The sequence below is a fragment of the Podarcis bocagei genome, assembly GCF_964188305.1.
Source record: "Podarcis bocagei genome assembly, chromosome: 1".
NCBI classification, from domain to species: domain Eukaryota; kingdom Metazoa; phylum Chordata; class Lepidosauria; order Squamata; family Lacertidae; genus Podarcis; species Podarcis bocagei.
Window position 1 is genome coordinate 101,931,134 of NC_138125.1, and position 18,621 is coordinate 101,949,754.

The following is an 18,621-nucleotide window of genomic DNA, read 5'->3' on the forward strand; positions in this document are numbered from 1 at the left end:
ATGCCAAACAGGAGCACCAATGCAACAAGGACTGCATATCTATAGTACAGTCACTTTAATTTATTGAAGAAAATCTGCTTTAGATCAACTCTACATGCACAATTCCAAAGTTTGAAACATTTTAATTCCAGCAGTCACCTATGCTCTTTAAATAGCCTCTTGATGTGAAGTATTCAAATAAATCATATACATTATTAAATACAACTAATTAACAAAATATGGAAATATAAAAATTGATGTAAATTTAATTGATGTTTACAGTTGCAAGCAGCACTTAAAGACTCTTGGAAAATGCCAAAAGTTTCATTGGAGAAAGATGCAAAAGTCCTAAAATTTAGAGAATGGTAAAGGCAGAACGCTTACATTTCTCAGCTAATTTTCTGGATGTTTCAAAATACTGCTTCACATTTCTAGCCGGTGGTTTTAGATCACTCTCTTTATGAGAGTAATGGGTATGTGGAGAGTTTGCAGGCTGTGAGGAGTAGTTCCACTATTTGCCACCAGTCATGACTCTTGGACATTTGTGCAGTTGATATGCACAAATAACAATTAGTATTGTTATTGTTGTTTTTGATTTGATTTGATTTATAACCAACATTTTACCCTAAAGTTTTACACTGAGTCTTACATTTGGCAGACAGATAGGTTAAGACAGAAGATAAAGGGTGCAGTGAAAAAGTTTGGGTACTCCTCCCATGGTTATGTGTAATTGTAAGGCATACATAATTCTTGGAACGCACAAGGGCAAATTCAAGCACTTACATATATATAAAATAAATGCTTCAAAAGCTTTCGTCAATATATTTTCCAGACAATTTAGCAGATACAAGCAAAATACTGCTGGATCTAGATATGCTGTAAGATTTTAATCTAACTAAATTTTACTGTGAAATTACCCTGTCAGAACCTGCTTCACCTGATTGCAGTTCAAAATTCCATATCTATGGCTTTCATGCCTTCTTTTGTTCCTGGTGCCGTTCCAGTGGCGGGGCTAAGCAGTCATGGTGGGCTCCGTTTGTCCACCATCCCTCGCCCCGCCCCTGGGGTGCACAACACACACACACGCCCCAGGCAGCGTGGAGACAAGCTCCACTGCCAATTGCTGCTATTATCAATTAATATTACTTACGCACACATCTGTTGTCATCTGTAAGTATTCGTTCACCCCTACATGAACAATTAACACGGCCATCGGGGGTCAGAAGACATAAGTCATGACAGCCCCCATTCATCTGGGCACAAGGGGATAATTCACCTAAAAAAGAGAGAAAGAGAGACACTATAATATAAAACCATAAAAAAGAAGTAATCTAATATTGACATTGGAACTACTTGCTTTATTGTTCAAAAACGCTTGATGATAATAGTAACAATAGTAATAATTCTATTATTTCCCCAGCCACTCAATCTTGACTGATTTATGTCTAAAAAAATTGTGGGATGCCTAAGGAAACACAAATTAATTTTAAGCTTTACATAGAGGAAAAAATGGAAAATAGGAAGCTGCAAGGTGCTTCATCTGTGACTGTATTTTGATACCTTCAAAACTGTATATATAAATGAAAATATTGCAGTTTTAAGAAAAGGATTTTCCTTGCATAGCTGAACCTTGTGCCCTTCTCTTTTCCTTGGGGGTTTCCTCAATGTTCCAGAGAAAATTTGGGGGTAGCATTGTGTGCCAAGTCCCATTATGCTAGCAGGAATCCTTGTGCTGGCTTCTGCTAGTGCACATTTCTGCAATTATTTTTCCCTAATACAATGCATTTATATGCACACTTAACACTAATAATAGGCATTTTATATGCATTTTGAGATGAAGAACTGTATTGCAAAAATTTGAGAAGCGTGGATCTCAAAAAAAGCTGTGCTTCAGATCATGTACTGTTTTGGGAAGTGCAAATTATGTAGATTTGCATTAAAATGAGAATGAAGCAGAATTTGTCCCACATTCCTAGGTGGTGGTGAGGGTAGCACTGATGGGAGTGCTGCTGCCAATCCAACACAAACCTCAATTTAGGAGTTGCCCTGCCCCAGGCCAGTCCAGGTAAACAGCAGTGATGTGGGGAGGGGGGGACTCCACACACACAGTTAATGGAGCAGTCTAATGAGCAGGCCAATAGTAACTATATTAGAAGAATTAGGTACGTTGAATTGGGTGGCATTAGTTCCTTCATGAAGTATGTGCCTAACCCCATTATTATAACACTGTAATGGTGTGTGATATGGATGGGCAAACTTGTCAATTTCTGTTTATCCCAGTTTCTCATTTTTCCACTCTTAAGTTCAGTTTCCCACATTTCCACATCATGTTGTGAATTAATTTAAAGAAAGGTCTTCATGACAATTCATGAACATTTTAGTGTGACTTTCTCCAAAGCTTTGCATGCAATTTTACATTTTGCATGTGATTTCTCCTAAAATTGTGCATTTATATATGCAATTTTCATTAATGTGAGCATTGTTCGGCACACTTTAGTATACAACTCTTTATACTTTGCTGGACTACTGCATTGCAAAATTCAGAGAAGTTCAGATTTTGACAGATAGCTGTGCTTCAGTTAGCACACTGTTTTGTAAAATACAAATTGTAAATGCATATAAATGCAAATTGAATTAAACTTCTCTCCATCCCTAGTGCATGATGCCATAAATGCCTAGTACTACACTGCCTTAGGGAGTAATTTAGGCTATGGGACATTCACCCAAAAGAAGTTTGAAATGGATCTTTATCAGACACTGAGTTCCAAAGACCTTCCTGCAAATTCCAATCCATATCAAGATGCATTGTGCATTAGTCTATGAATTAACCATGCTGGGCAAGTCTGATTATGGTTATAACTTTCCAGGTGTTTGCACAAGGCTTGGAGAGAATTCTTCATCTTTCTTTATCCAAAGGAACACTGCAAACCCATCATCTTCTGAAGATTAGCACTTGTCAACAAATGCTTTAGTTAAGCTTGCAGCCCCCTTTGGTATGTGACTTTCCTGTCATATAAAAGGTTACTATATAACTAAATAAGGAATTACAGTATGATAAACTACAAAAATAACCTTTTTACTTTTTTTTAAAAAAAAAAAAACTATCTACCAATAAATAAATATTAATGGTGTGTTTGGTAACTTACAGCTGTTAGTGTCATTAGCAACAGCTATGATGCCCATTGGTTGATGTGGTATGTCAGATCTAAGAATTTTTGTATCTCCACCTGTATATTTATTGGATCGCAGAATAGCTCTTCTCACCCAGTCGGTCCAGAAGATCCAGTCATCATAAACGGCCAGACTGAGAAAGGTGCCAGGTCCAGATTTGACAATCACCTGGTTAGAAAAGGAAATAGGCATCAATTGAATGTATATTTATACTCCTGCTGTTTGTCTATTTCATTTCTTCCACAGGATGTTATTTTTGTTTCAATCAGTATCGGAGATTGGCAAGACAGATTGTTTCAACAAATGGCAAAAAGTTATTTCCAAAGATATCTGGCAAGGGAAAAACCATAACATATAAAGTATTGATAGATGTGAAAGAGAGAGAAGGTTTCTCTCTGCTGGATATGAGATTATATTACGAAGCAGATTGTATGTGCTGGTTGAAGGAATGGTTGTTATTGAAGAAATCACATCTTTTAGATTTGGAAGGTCATGATAATATTTTAATAACATGGAAGGATTAATGTAAAAACCTGCAGTTTCTATATATGGGATACACACAGGAATAGATATATAAAAGAATATGTTGAGATAATATGGAGTATGCAGGAAGATGATAAGAAATTTAGAAAACCACAGAAAGAAGAGGAAGGGAGTCGGAGTATGAAATGTTAAAATTATGACTGAATAACTGTTGTTATATATATATCAATTATTTAATAAAAGTAATTGGGATGCTATGTATCAGTTCTTGGCATGCTGGCATCATTTGTGTCATTGGAATACACAATAGTTCAGAATATAGTTGCATTTCTATAGCAATGTAGTTGCATTTGAATAATTAAAAGTCACACATTATTTTTCCCACATCAATAAGGATTAAAGGGCGCTGAATGGAGAAGGCAATATTATTGTAAATTATTTTTCTTCAGTTATACAGAAAGTATCAGCATATTTCTAGAAATCAGCATTATGATCTTACTCACATTTCTGAGTGATCCATCATATTCACACCTTTCTATTTTCCCCAAGCTGCCATCGGAAAAGTACAATTTCTCTGCACTGTGATCAATCGCAAGTCCATTTGGTGTCAGGAGGTCAGTGCTAATAACAACTTGTGCATTTTTGCCATACAATGTAGCTCTCATGATGCTTGGATGCTGCTCATTCCAATTAGTCCAAAACATTAAACTATATGAAAAAAGGTTGAAAGACAGACACAATTTCCTCATCTTAAAATGGACATTTCAGCCACATAAATGGACATATAATGCAGCAGTGGTTCTGCTTTTAAAGCTGGTGGAATTATTGAAAACAGGTCCTTGTAATCACCATAAAATCACATCTACATCAGCAGCACTTCTTTAGATGAAGGGAATGGTGAAACAACTACTGAAATAGGACAAAAGGTTCCAGGGTTGAGGGCAAATAGTCTAGATGTTTTGGGAGTGGGAGCTTTCCTTGACATCTTTTAAAATATGTAGTTTGAGCGTTAAAAGGTCTCCCCACCCCCCACACGGTCCATCTCTCTGCTCAGTCGCTGTAGGACATGTTTTCCTTAGGAGTTGACATGATGGCAACAACATTGTGTCAAGATGGACTCAAGGGCATCCTGATCAAATTTGCAGATGACACCAAACTGGGAGGGGTGGCTAACACCCCAGAGGACAGGATCACACTTCAAAACGACCTTGACAGATTAGAGAACTGGGCAAAAACAAACAAAACGAATTTTAACAGGGAGAAATGTAAAGTATTGCACTTGGGCAAAAAAAATGAGAGGCACAAATACAAGATGGGTGACACCTGGCTTGAGAGCAGTACATGTGAAAAGGATCTAGGAGTCTTGGTTGACCACAAACTTGACATGAGCCAACAGTGTGACGCGGCAGCTAAAAAAGCCAATGCAATTCTGGGCTGCATCAATAGGAGTATAGCATCTAGATCAAGGGAAGTAATAGTGCCACTGTATTCTGCTCTGGTCAGACCACACCTGGAGTACTGTGTCCAGTTCTGGGCACCACAATTCAAGAAGGACACTGACAAACTGGAACGTGTCCAGAGGAGGGCAACCAAAATGGTCAAAGGCCTGGAAACGATGCCTTATGAGGAACGGCTAAGGGAGCTGGGCATGTTTAGCCTGGAGAAGAGGAGGTTAAGGGGTGATATGATAGCCATGTTCAAATATATAAAAGGATGTCACATAGAGGAGGGAGAAAGGTTGTTTTCTGCTGCTCCAGAGAAGCGGACACGGAGCAATGGATCCAAACTACAAGAAAGAAGATTCCACCTAAACATTAGGAAGAACTTCCTGACAGTAAGAGCTGTTCGACAGTGGAATTTGCTGCCAAGGAGTGTGGTGGAGTCTCCTACTTTGGAGGTCTTTAAGCAGAGGCTTGACAACCATATGTCAGGAGTGCTCTGATGGTGTTTCCTGCTTGGCAGGGGGTTGGACTCGATGGCCCTTGTGGTCTCTTCCAACTCTATGATTCTATGATTCTATGATTCTATGAAGATGTAAGTGCTGTTGCTGTCAACTCCTGTGAGGGGGGGGGGGACTTCGGCTGGCACTGAGAGAAAAAGAAAATGTGCTTAACTCTTGGGCTACCTTTTAAAACATCAAGCTAAGTGACACTCCACCCAAATATTTTGGCTAACCCCACCACCAAAAGCTGAAAGGCAATCTAGACACACACGCACACACACAAATCCCCACATTAGGATGGTGAAGTGCCACACTAGAAAGTAATAATAATAATAATAATAATAATAATAATAATAATAATAATAATAATAATAATAATAATATCTTTATTGTCATTGCCCCCTCTCGGGGACAACGAAATTACTTGGCTGCTCCATCCACCCAGGTAGGGCACTCCACACAAAATCAAAACAACTATAAAAACACCAATTAAAACAATACAGTCTAACACAGCAAGGAAGATTAGATGACTTTCAAAGTCCAGGCTTCCCATTCAGGGCCGAGATCGCTCTGGAGAAGAAGCTGTTCTTAAGACGACTCGTTCTTGTCTTCATCGTCCTGTATCTCCGTCCCGACGGCAAGAGCTCGAAGAGACAGTGACCAGGATGCGATGGATCTTTTACTATGTCCAGTGCCTTCCTATGGCACCTTGTGGCATAAATCTGCTCTAAGGTGGAGAGTGGGCAGCCAACAATGCTCTCTGCTGCCTTAACAACTCTGCACAACCCCAACCTGTCCTGGGTAGTACAGCTTCCGTACCACACACATAAGCCATAAGTGAGCACGCTCTCAATGGCACAGTGATAGAAGGCAAGCAGCAGTTTCTGCGGAAGATGGTTTTTCCTTAGAATTCTCAAAAAGTACAGTGCCACTTCTGTTCAGGGATTCTAACAATCCAATCTCAGGGTTGAGATGCCATGGATATTCATCCAAGATTGACTTGAAAACAAATGTCTGGAGAAGAGGACTTTAAAAGAGAGATTTCAAGAAGCCTGGAAACTGTCACATCTCCAACTTGGAAGAAGAGCAGTGCAATAGAAAGCATTATGGCATTCCTTTCCCCTATAGCTACCAGTCCCTCAAGAACCCTTCTCTTTATTTTCCTACAATTAGGAGGTGGCAGTAGCAGCAAAGACATATTATTTTTTCTTCTTTCCACTCATTTGTCTTGAAGGGCTCCCTGGTGCATAACTCTGGCCTCAGCACATTAGGCAGATAGGTGGGTCTTGAGACTACAGGCCACAAGGCCTGTATGGAGATTCCAACACCCAAACTCAACTGCTCTGCCAGTTCTGATGCAGTCTCCAATGTGCTGGGATACAAGAAGAGGAATTGGGGAGAAACACTTCCTACTACCACCACCGTACTGTTTTACATGTCAGTAAAGGAAATAGGGGATACTTTAGGAGCCAACAGGAAGGTGGGGTGTCATTTGACAAGTCCTTCAGACGTGGGGAATAAAAGACTAGAAACCTGCATAGGCAACATATACAAACAAATGATTGCCCTTACCCCACACAACTTGAATCTTTTTACAAGCATCAAAAAGTAAGCAAAAAGATAAAGAACACTATCTAATACCAAAAGGAATTTGTAGAAATCGAGACATTTTGGGCAAAATCCATTAAAAACATTAAGGTGCACTTACTCTTTGGTAGTCCCATAAACTATGATTGATGGGAATTATCTCATATTAGAAACATATACACACAACACTGTTTGTTTCCTAATGCAACCAAGAGGAACCTAACTTGACAATGTAAAGTTTGTCACACAGTAACGAATATGACTCTGGCACTTACTTTTGGCATTCATCAAGAGCTAATACATGTGGATGATCATCTTCAGACATAGTTATGACGGCTTCTCTGTTGAAAGCACCTCTCCGTTTCTGATCAACTGTGTGTCTTGTGATAGAAGACGTAGTAGAGCTGGTCCAGTACAAAGTATCCCATGTTCTATGATATGCAAGACCCTCCACAGAACCGACATCTGATAGAGAACACATATTTTATATTTAAATCAAGTGAGCACGTTCCAAAATAGTTGTGTAAAACTGTCATTGTCACACATGCAAAAAAAATGTAATTACCACACAAAAATAAGCTACCTGTGCAATGCTAATGGACACATGAATGTTTTAATAATTATTCTGGAAAATAATGGTTGAATAAGACTTGAATATGATTGAACATGATTGAATATGCTTGTTAAATAATAGCTTGCATTAACAGCAGTGGATAAATACAACAATTGGAATGTGAGTTGGGGGTGAGTTATCTTGAATCAAGAATAAAGAGTGATAGCCAGCTAAGGCATATGCAGAGTTTTCAAAGGTTCTACTTGGGGTACGACTAATGTTGAATATCATCGAACTACTGGATACTGCAAAGCTTCCATACATACACAGAATGCTTCCAACATACAGTGGTGCCTCGCAAGACGAAATTAATTCGTTCCGCAAGTCTCTTCGTCTTGTGGTTTTTTCGTCTTGCGATGCACGGTTTCCCATAGGAATGCATTGAAAATCAATTAATGCGTTCCTAGGGAAACCGCCTTCAGACCAGGTCCGGGGACAGTCTGTCCCCGGACCTCTTCTGAAGGCTGGGGGGGGGAACAAGGGCTTTTCTTCCCACCCCCAGCATTTTAAAAAACCCTGGGACAGCGGAGGACTTCTCCGCTGTCCAGGGCGATCTTAAAATGCTGGCGGGTGGCATTTTAAAATCGCCCCGGACAGCGGAGGACTTCTCCACTGTCCGGGGCGATTTAAAAGCCCCTGGGAAGGCAGGCAGGGGGGACAAAGACTTTCGCCCCCTGCCCGCCTTCAGAAGGTGTTCCCGCCCCCCGCCCCGCTTCGGAACAGTGTTCCGAAGTGGGGCGGCTGGGGCAGGTGTCCCCGCCCCCCCTCCCCGCTTCGGAACAGCGTTCCGAAGTGGGGCGGCTGGGGCAGGTGTCCCCCCCGCTTCGGAACAGCGTTCCGAAGTGGGGCGGCTGGGGCAGGTGTCCCCACCCCCCTCCCCGCTTCGGAACAGCGTTCCGAAGTGGGGCGGCTGGGGCAGGTGTCCCCGCCCCCCCTCCCCGCTTCGGAACAGTGTTCCGAAGTGGGGCGGCTGGGGCAGGTGTCCCCGCCCCCTCCCCGCTTCGGAACAGCGTTCCGAAGTGGGGCGGCTGGGGCAGGTGTCCCCGCCCCCCTCCCCGCTTCGGAACAGCGTTCCGAAGTGGGGCGGCTGGGGCAGGTGTTCCCGCCCCCCCTTCGGAACAGCGTTTTAAAATGCTGGGGGTCGGCAGCGCTTCGCTCCCGACCCCCAGCATTTTAAAACCTCCCCGGGACGCGGGGAGATTTTAAAACGCTGGGGGTCGGCAGCGCTTCGCTCCCGACCCGCAGCATTTTAAAACCTTCCCGGGACGCGGGGAGATTTTAAAACGCTGGGGGTCGGCAGCGCTTCGCTCCCGACCCCCAGCATTTTAAAACCTCCCCGGGACGCGGGGAGATTTTAAAACGCTGGGGGTCGGCAGCGCTTCGCTCCCGACCCCCAGCATTTTAAAACCTCCCCGGGACGCGGGGAGATTTTAAAACGCTGGGGGTCGGCAGCGCTTCGCTCCCGACCCCCAGCATTTTAAAACCTCCCCGGGACAGGGGGAGATTTTAAAACGCTGGGGGTCGGCAGCGCTTCGCTCCCGACCCCCAGCATTTTAAAACCTCCCCGGGACAGGGGGAGATTTTAAAACGCTGGGGGTCGGCAGCGCTTCGCTCCCGACCCCCAGCATTTTAAAACCTCCCCGGGACAGGGGGAGATTTTAAAATGCTGGGGGTCGGCAGCGAACGCTCCCGACCCCCAGCATTTTAAAATCTCCCCGGGACAGAGACTTCTCTGCTGTCCCTTGGAGATTTTAAAATGCTGGGGGTCGGCAGCGAACGCTTCGCTCCCGCCCGCCAGCATTTTAAGATCGCCCGGGGCAGGCGGGGGGAAGGCAGGCGGGGGGGAGCAAAGACTTTTGCCCCCCGCCGGCCTTCAGAAGAGGTCCTCTTCTGAAGGCCGGCTGTGGGCGAAAGTCTTTGCTCCCGACCGCCAGCATTTCCCTATGGGCTTTCGTCTTGCGATGCAAGCCCATAGGGAAATTCGTCTTGCGAAGCGCCTCCAAAACAGAAAACCCTTTCGTCTTGCGGGTTTTCCGTCTTGCGAGGCATTCGTCTTGCGGGGTACCACTGTATATTGCCTGGCAGCTGGAGAAACGTTCCCAACATACACAGCAATCAGAGTGGTTTGTACATGTAGCAGGGGGACATAAATGCAGTTTATAAATAATGGTTTGTAAATGTAGTAGGGGTTGGTTTGTGCGGGTTTGCAGAACTGTCAGGGAAAGTAAGTAAATAAAATGACCCCTTCAGAAGCCATAGGAGAATGGGGACTGCTGCAAGTCCTTTGATTTCAACTGGAATGTAGCCTATTGGAAATAGCCATTAAAGATGGATATGAAACCATTAGCAACTGTCATACACTAATTATTTGCCAACAAACTCATGATATTTTTCATTGTCATCTGAAGTGTCAAATAATATTTTGATAACATGAAAATCAATGCCATACACTGATTTTCTCAATCTGTAATAATGCATAGGATTTATATATCTATCAATATAATATTTTCAGCCCTAACACACTAAATCAGGGTGGGGAAGCTTTTTAGGCTAGTGGGCCAGATCACTATCTCTCCACCCCACACTTTAGTGCCTAAATTAAAGCACTGATGGCATTCAATACAGAGAGCACCAATTATATTTATTTCATTTCATTCATGAAGCAATTCGTTTATGAGTTTATGAGTTTCAAATGAAGTGAACACTAATACAATATGATATTAATATACAACACTCACATTATTCACCTGCTCCTGACAATCTGAATTAAATCAGTAATATGGTATATAACTGATTAACTGTCTACACAACGGAAAGCAACAGCTTATGATTTACAGAGGCAATGGTACAGTGATCACATCATTACATTGCCAAATGCCATCTATCACTTTTACTGAACTTAACAAAGATGGATTACATCCCACCAATGAGATGCAGCCCATGAATACTATCCTGCTGCTCTTCATCTGACTTGCCTGGGAAACGGAATAACAAATAAATAACAAAATAACTGATGAAATCACACGAAACACCCTTTCCTGTGCATAGACAATGCAAACAACTAAAAAACACCAGCCATTGCAATTGACACTTTTACAACTGGTTAGTTCAAACTAGAAATACACACACAGAGAGATTGTAAATATTATTTTCCCCATGTTTTAAGTTCATTCAACGTATTATGTTTCTTGTTCTTAAGATTCTATTCTTAAAATATCCTACAAAAACAGAAGGCACAGCTATTCCTCCTCCAACCTCAGCCCTCTGAGACATGGTGAATAAGGTACATGAAGCCTATTATGCCCCATGCAGGGTTGGCCCAGGATGTTTTGCCATTTGAGGCGAAACAGAAATACTTCCCACCTCCACCTGAGCTTTCCCATCACCACCTCCTCCTTTGCAGCCTCTCCTTTCACTAAAGGAGGCAAGGGAGTAGGAGGAGGCCAGAAAGGAGCAGACGATGGCAGGCTAGCCAGCCCTGGCCCCATGAATTTTTTCCAAACAATATTGGGGGTTGCTGAACTAAAAGCAGCTGAAGAGCTTGATGCACATTCCTCATTTTCACACAAAGAAAGTTCCTACATAAATCTTTCCACCGGATAATGAGAAAAACACAGTGGCGGTGGTGGAAAAGACTAGTGGATGATTACGAAAACACAGATTTCAGCAACAAATACAATCTGTTCTCTCACCACTGTACATGCTAAAACTGGGAACTAATAATAGCCATACATAATTAGGTGTTTGGCCTAAAGAATACTGTGAGCTGAGTTGTGGTCAATGCATTTTTGGAGGCATTTTAACCATATTATGCATTTATCGGTACTGCTTGTTTTCTTGTTTACTGTGCTCACTCATTGTGTTCACGCAATTTACCTTTTCAGGAAGAGTCTGTCAGTTGCTTTCCTAGCCCAGATGCTGGGAATGAGGTTGGTTTCTGACAATCTGTTCATACAGAATATTTGTAACAGACAACAGGTGGTCACCATTTGGTGACTGATATTAAAGCAGTGTTTTGAAGCAATAAACCATATGAGGATATGATTCAACAGTTCACACAAATTATAAATGGCACAATGAGAGCACTAATTAATTCTTTACTCTTTCAGTGGGTTCCTAAGATAGTCATAAAGCAACAAACCACCAATTGCCTACCCCCACCCCCAACATGTAATAATAAGCTATAATAAAAATGAATAAATTGGCAGGATGAAGAATTTGTCTCCTGACTGACAGATTGTTTGATTGTCTGATTAGATCCTTTTTGCAAACATTAAAAGAAAGATGCTACTTAGCATGATAAAATAAGTATGCATATGCAATTTGTAAAATTAGAAAATGTGGCACTTACTGAACTCATCAACCAACTCATCGGAATAGAGATTTAACACTATAATGACACATGCTTTTTGCGGGACTCTTTATACACCATAAAGAAAGTTAAATATTAGGCAATTTCTATGGAGCTTATTAGTGAAAAACACAAAACATTTAATACTTTTTTCCTGGATTGCCACAGACTTCATATTTTATTCAACTCATGGTGAAATTACAAAAATGATATAAAGATCTTAAATTTTTATTATAGAAAAAGTTATTGTACAGAAGCCTAAAAATATTAAGGGAACCTAAAATATATATCATACTCAATAAGATAAATGCTAACCTAGATGCTTTTGTCTGGCAGTTAAATAGGAACCACTTAACTAAAAGGAACAGTAACACACATATGAACAACCTCAGTGGAGAGATATGCAATATATTACAAAGCCAGTCACTTTGTGTTAGGGATAAATTGACTTTTATTCTATAACTCCTATTGCTTAAAGGTACAAATAGTCTAGGCAGCCTTTCAATTCAGAACACTAATATTATGAAAAATGTGACAAACTGACAAAAGCAAATCAATAACATTTTCCATATATATATATATATATATATATATATATATATATATATATACACTCGGCGCTGAATTAATACTAGCTTTTCTCACTCAGTCCTTTAAAATCCTTTCCTCTGTCAGATTTTTTAAAAAAGATATGTATTGGCTTCATAACTACGTCATGATATAGGAGTTGAAAGGAACTGGAGTCCAATGAATAAGCTGATGAAGCTGTTGAGAGCAGCCATTAGAAGTTTTGGAGCAAAGTGCCACCAACACAGCTCTATTTCTCTGTAGCATCTGAATCAGAAGAGGCTGTCAAAACTCCAGTGTGAATGCAGTGGTGAATTGGAGGGGCCCCCCTATAAACTATGCTTGAATCATGGGAAGATTTGGATGGGTGGTCCCCGTGTCCAGGCAATAGGCAAGTTACCTCTTCTTTCTTAAGGAGTAGGAGTAGATAGGGACGCAGGTGGCGCTGCGGTCTAAACAACAGAGCCTAGGGCTTGCCGATCAGAAGGTCGGCGGTTCAAATCCCCGTGACAGGGTGAGCTCCCGCTGCTCAGTCCCTGCTCCTGCCAACCTAGCAGTTCGAAAGTGTGTCAAAGTGCAAGTAGATAAATAGGTACCACTCCAGCGGGAAGGTAAATGGCATTTCCGTGCGCTGCTCTGGTCCACCAGAAGCGGTTTAGTCATGCTGGCCACATGACTTGGAAAAACTGTCTGCGGACAAAACGCTGGCAACCCCAGAGTCATCCGCGACTGGACTTAACGGTCAGGGGTCCCTTTACCTTTATGTAGCTTGGGGGTGACTCCTGCACACATCTCTGTCACTAGAGGTACAACTGTCCTTTGCGTCTAGGAATGCCTTTTTATCACCTTCATCATCAGCTACAGTCATTACTGAACAGCCTGACCACTGTAGTACATATTTTGGTAAACTCGAGGCTGGTTTATTGCAACACGCTCTGTGTGCGGCTTCCCTTAGGCCTCATCCAGAAAAATCAACTGGTCCAGAATGCAGTGGCATCATTGTTGCTATTTTTTATAAATAAAATGCACTGGCTTCCCATCCACTACCAGGTCAGGCTCAAGGTTTTTTTACACCGTTCTGAACAACTTAGGTCCTAGTTACCTTATGGACAACCTGGACCTATTTATCCAAACTGGATGATTGAGATCATCTGTAGGACTGTTGTTAGTCAACTCCCAAGTTAGTAAGGCTGAATAGTAAGTAATAAAATGGGGAAGGATAACTGAGGGAATCTATTTCTCCATCCCTTTCCTTCATTGGAAACCTTCATTGCAAGCGGAGCTGCATTAACCCCAAGTCTGGCTCCAACTCACCATAATTTTAAACCAAATACAAGTGAAAACGCAACTTGCACCCCTAGTTGTTACCATCAGCAAAACAATTCTAAAACAGCAGCTTTTAAAGTTTTGTCAGGACTGTCAAAAGAATACTGTAAACTGCTCTGGGATCCTCAGATGAAAGGTGGTATATAAATTTATTTGTTGTTGTTAATTTTTTCAGTGATAAAGCAATAATATTTTTTATTATTTAGCACCATCATAGTGCATGGCACCTTACAGAGTTACATGGGCATAAAAGATAAGTCCTTGCCTCCAATCTAAGATGTAAATGATCTATAACCACCACCCCCCAATTTAAAAATGATAATTATATATTAATAGAAGCCTATCTCCCACTACTCCTATCCTGGTTTGTGACTTTTGCAAGCTCTCTCCTCTTCCCCGCCCCCATGCTACTCCGTGCATAATCCAGGTTGGAAAGGATGCAGTGCATTCTTACGGACATTCAACTGAAGAACTTTACTAATATAATTCAAACATAAAAGGAGAAGATGCTGTCAGTCTTAACTTGCTCTTATACAGTGGCGTAGCGTGGGTTGTCAGCACCTGGGGCAAGGCAAGTAATTTGCGCCCCCTAACCCGTGGATTTGTGCCCCCTAACCCGTGGATTTGCGCCCCCTAACCCTAACCCCCAGATGTTGCGGCCGGTGCGGCCGGCCCCCCCTGCACCCCCCACGCTACGCCACTGCTCTTATACAGTTACTTATGCACCACTACAGGTAAATAATCTAACAAAATAACAACAACCAATACCAGGTTTATTATTGACCAACCACTAATTTAGTCTTTAAAAACCATAATAGTTTTACATCTAAAATCCCCAATGTTGGAGAGCAATCTTTTTCTCACTAGTAATGTTCATGTGCAAGAGATCACAAGTTGACAACGCAGCTGATCTTACATTTTAAACATACACAAGCACACACCCCTTTATTATATTAATCCTATGCTTACAATATGGTATTTAATTTGAAAAAGTGAATGCAGCATACATGACAGTTGACCGAACATATGGTGAGTTAAACTCTTCTTATATTTATTTATGGTGGTTAAAACTTGTCAGTGACTGATATCCTTGTGAGTTTTAAATCTGTTTTCAGTGAACTGGAAACATGTTAGATAATGGGTTGTTTATACACTGTAAATCTACTTTCAGTGAGCTAGAAATGTGTTAGATAATGGGTTGTTTATGAGTTGCAAATCTGTTCAGTGAGCTGAAAGTTTGTCAGATAATGGGCTGTTTATGAATTCTAAATCAATATTCAGTGAGTTGGAACTATGTTTGATAATGGTTTGTGTATGAGTAGTAAATCTGTTTCCAGTGAACTGGAAACATACTAGATAATGGGTTGTTTCTAAGTAGTAAATCTGTATCCAGTGAGGTGAAAACATGTTAGAGAATAGGGTGCTAGTGAGTTGTAAATCTGATTTAGTGAACTGGAAACCAGTTTAATGGAAGACTCCTTACAAGTCATAAATTTGGTTTCTGTGCAAAGAAAATGTTAAATTACGTGTAGGATTTGGGTAACCATTTGCTTTTAGGGATGTGTAAAATCCATCAATAAATAGTGTCTTTTTAAGTAGTAAAAGTTTCTGTGAAGTGGAAATGTATCTTCAATATCACCAATTTTATTCTTGAGTGTTTCAATGAAATACTGTAGATATTTGCTTGAATATACAGCAGCCAGATACAAATTTTGTTTTCTCTTAACTGGAGTAGGAGAGCCCAATTATCATAGTCAAAGCAATGAACAGGCATGGAAGGCTCTTCATTCCCTCTCTAAGATTAAAACCCTGAATTACATCAATGACACTTCCCCCTCCCCCCAATGCTACAAGCCCCTAAAAGGCAGAACTCTGAGTCACATCTAAATCTCTCAGACACTATGCCTACACCACTATATCTCCTCTGAGGCTAATAGAAATATATGATAAAATGTTTTGCTTAACTGTTTTGCTTAATATCACTTCTACAATCTGTTCATGAAACAAATGTAGAAATTAGATTGGCCAGCTCAAGTAATATTGCCCTCTGTAATCTTGTGCATGAAGTTTGTCTCAGATTAGAATCTGAGACAGAGAAGAATTTTGGGATTTACCATGGTCAGTTTTTCTTTGGGGCAAACATCACTTAGTTGAAACTGGAAGCCAGTGCTCAATGTTATTGAAATAGCAATTGTGAATGAAGGCAAATCATTTTTTTAAAAAAAGTTCAGCTGCAACCAGTGCATCAGTATCAGATGATATCCTAAAACCTGAGAGAATACATTTAGATTAAGAAATACTTAGATGCCCAATTTATTATTACAGCTTCCAATCAATTAAAAGTCAGTAATTAATCACTTGCCTTTTAACCATTTAAGCTAATATTGTGTATTCCAAAACTCAACATATTGTGTTTGGAGAGTCTAAACAAAGTATAAGATTATTACAATTTAATAAACAAAAGTTACCACTCACTGCTAACAAGAAAAGTCTAGCTGGAATGTTTTCTTTTTCATTCCCTATTATGGGAACAGGCAGCTATGAATATAGCAGTAAAAAAGTGCACCCTTAAATTTGCCATCCCACAAATTAAACCAATTAAGGCTGCGATCTAAAAATATGTACAAAAGATAAAGTCCCAGTAAGTAAGCACTGCACTGTAAAGCTTCATTTATTGCAGTTATAATTTAGGGCATGAGATGGTTGCACTTTGGGGGGGGGGGTAAAAATAACTAAAAGACAAGTGGATTTAAAAACAACTATGCATAAGTGTACTTACTTTCAACTACAACTTTTCTGCCAGACCAATCATCTTTAATAAGTTGTATGTTTCCAAAGTGTGCATCACTGAAGAAGATTCGGTTAGTACCTCTTCCTTTTTGGCTGTAGTCAAAAGTCAGTGCTATCACATTTTTGAAATATTCAGGATTTTCGTAAGGTTGTATTGGTGAATTTAAATTTGTTTCATCCGAAAGATGTATACTTTTAAATATTGTTCTTCCTGAATAAAGCAAATAGCCATCATGTCTCAGGCACGTAACTCCATCCTCGGCTAGGTAGCCATGGGCACAAGCACATCTTCTCTGCATGTTTCCTCGAAAGAGGCAAAGTTGCTGACATCCACCATTGTTCTTTGCACAGATGTTGGTTCCTGCAGGGAGAACAATAAAAATTCTGATTTTTATAACTTACCATATCGCTATGGAGGGTTGGGGGATCCTCTAGAACAGTGGGAAAGGCAGAATCATGAAAATGACCTCTCTACCTTTCTGCTGGAACTATTATTTACCACAGTCATTAATCAATGATTGAAAGAATTGTTGAGATTTCTATACAATTGCTAAGGATTACTGTTATAGATATATATCGGCTATGAATATTTTATTATTTTAGAGGTATTAGAAGAGATATATGAAATATTAAGAAATGTTTATTTAAACAAATGTACTTGGAAACAAGTCCTTTTAATTTCAATATGATTTAAAAACAAATAAGTATGTATAGGCCTGGTTTGGTTTTGGTTGTTTTTATATATATATAAAAATTGAAAGTATCTGTAAACAGTATAAATCAATATATAGAAATTCTATCTCTAGAAATACTTAAGTATATATAAATATAATCAAAAGCACAGACTTTTGTTTTAAGTGGTCTGGTTGGTTATAAATGTTCATTGTAATATTTGTTAAATCAGGCAAAAATGAATAACTTAAGGACCAAATGTCAAAGTAACAACTTTTCAGTACCTCATGTTGGGAATCCAACCTGTTACTAACACAGTTGTCAAAACATATTTCAACTATTAATTTTAATTTGTACTTTTGATGTTAGCACAGTTTCTAATTATGGCTTGGATCCTGAATTTGCTTTTGCTGCTGGAAGAATTTCACGAACGGTGTTTTTCTAATGGTATGCTCCCACCGGTGAATGAGGGGATGATTTTGGTTGATTTCCCTATCCCTATGCAGCCCCATCCATAAAAAATTGGGTCCAGATGGTTGGAGGACCCCCTAGAACAACAGCAGGAACTGGTAAAAGATTGCCTCATTCCCTCTGCGATTCCTTGTTGGATCTAACATCTTCCATGAACAGAAGGAGTCCTTCGGTCTGCAGAAGGCATACTTAACCCTATATGTTTAAATATTTGCTTTTCTGAATTCTTCCATAGACAAAAAGGGGGGAAAATAGTAATAAAACAGAATGATTTGATTACAAATTCAATCCAGATTCAAATGATTTAAGGAGCTAATGTTCACTATAAACATTTTATTTGTCTGTGTGTATTTGACTGTTCACTGTTTTAAAGACGTCTACCAATTATTGTTCATTCCAATAGAGACATTTGTTTACATGTAAACACAGTCCAGTAACTTTGGTGCACTGCTAATGGGAGATAAGCCAAAGGCACAATTCAAGAGGTGCTCCCCACTGCTGATGTAACCCTTCCCACCAACACAAAGCAGCTGAGCAGCAGTAACGCTAGACTAATTTTTGATTTCAGTATCTCACACCCCATAATCTGTTGCCATGTGGCCATAAAAATTGCCTGGCTTTTCCTTGCCTCTGTAACACAGCAGACTGATATGCAGAAATTAGTAGGTG

General features: G+C 40.4%; 1 protein-coding gene across 7 annotated transcripts in view; it reads right to left on the reverse strand.

The window, feature by feature from the left end:
• The window catches only part of LRP1B (LDL receptor related protein 1B), a 765,918-nt gene that overhangs the window by 98,673 nt on the left and 648,624 nt on the right, over window positions 1-18,621 (reverse strand). For all 7 annotated transcript variants that reach the window (XR_014001603.1, XM_081167487.1, XM_081167486.1 and 4 more), the window contains 5 exons: window positions 16,799-17,170; window positions 7,438-7,627; window positions 4,137-4,341; window positions 3,126-3,318; window positions 1,130-1,255 (listed from right to left, as the gene is read on the reverse strand). Coding sequence is in view for 6 of the 7 variants with exons in the window: in XM_081167487.1 (XP_081023613.1) it covers window positions 1,130-1,255; window positions 3,126-3,318; window positions 4,137-4,341; window positions 7,438-7,627; window positions 16,799-17,170 (1,086 nt within the window). In the remaining variant the exon portion in view is untranslated. The remainder of the gene's footprint in view (window positions 1-1,129; window positions 1,256-3,125; window positions 3,319-4,136; window positions 4,342-7,437; window positions 7,628-16,798; window positions 17,171-18,621) is intronic.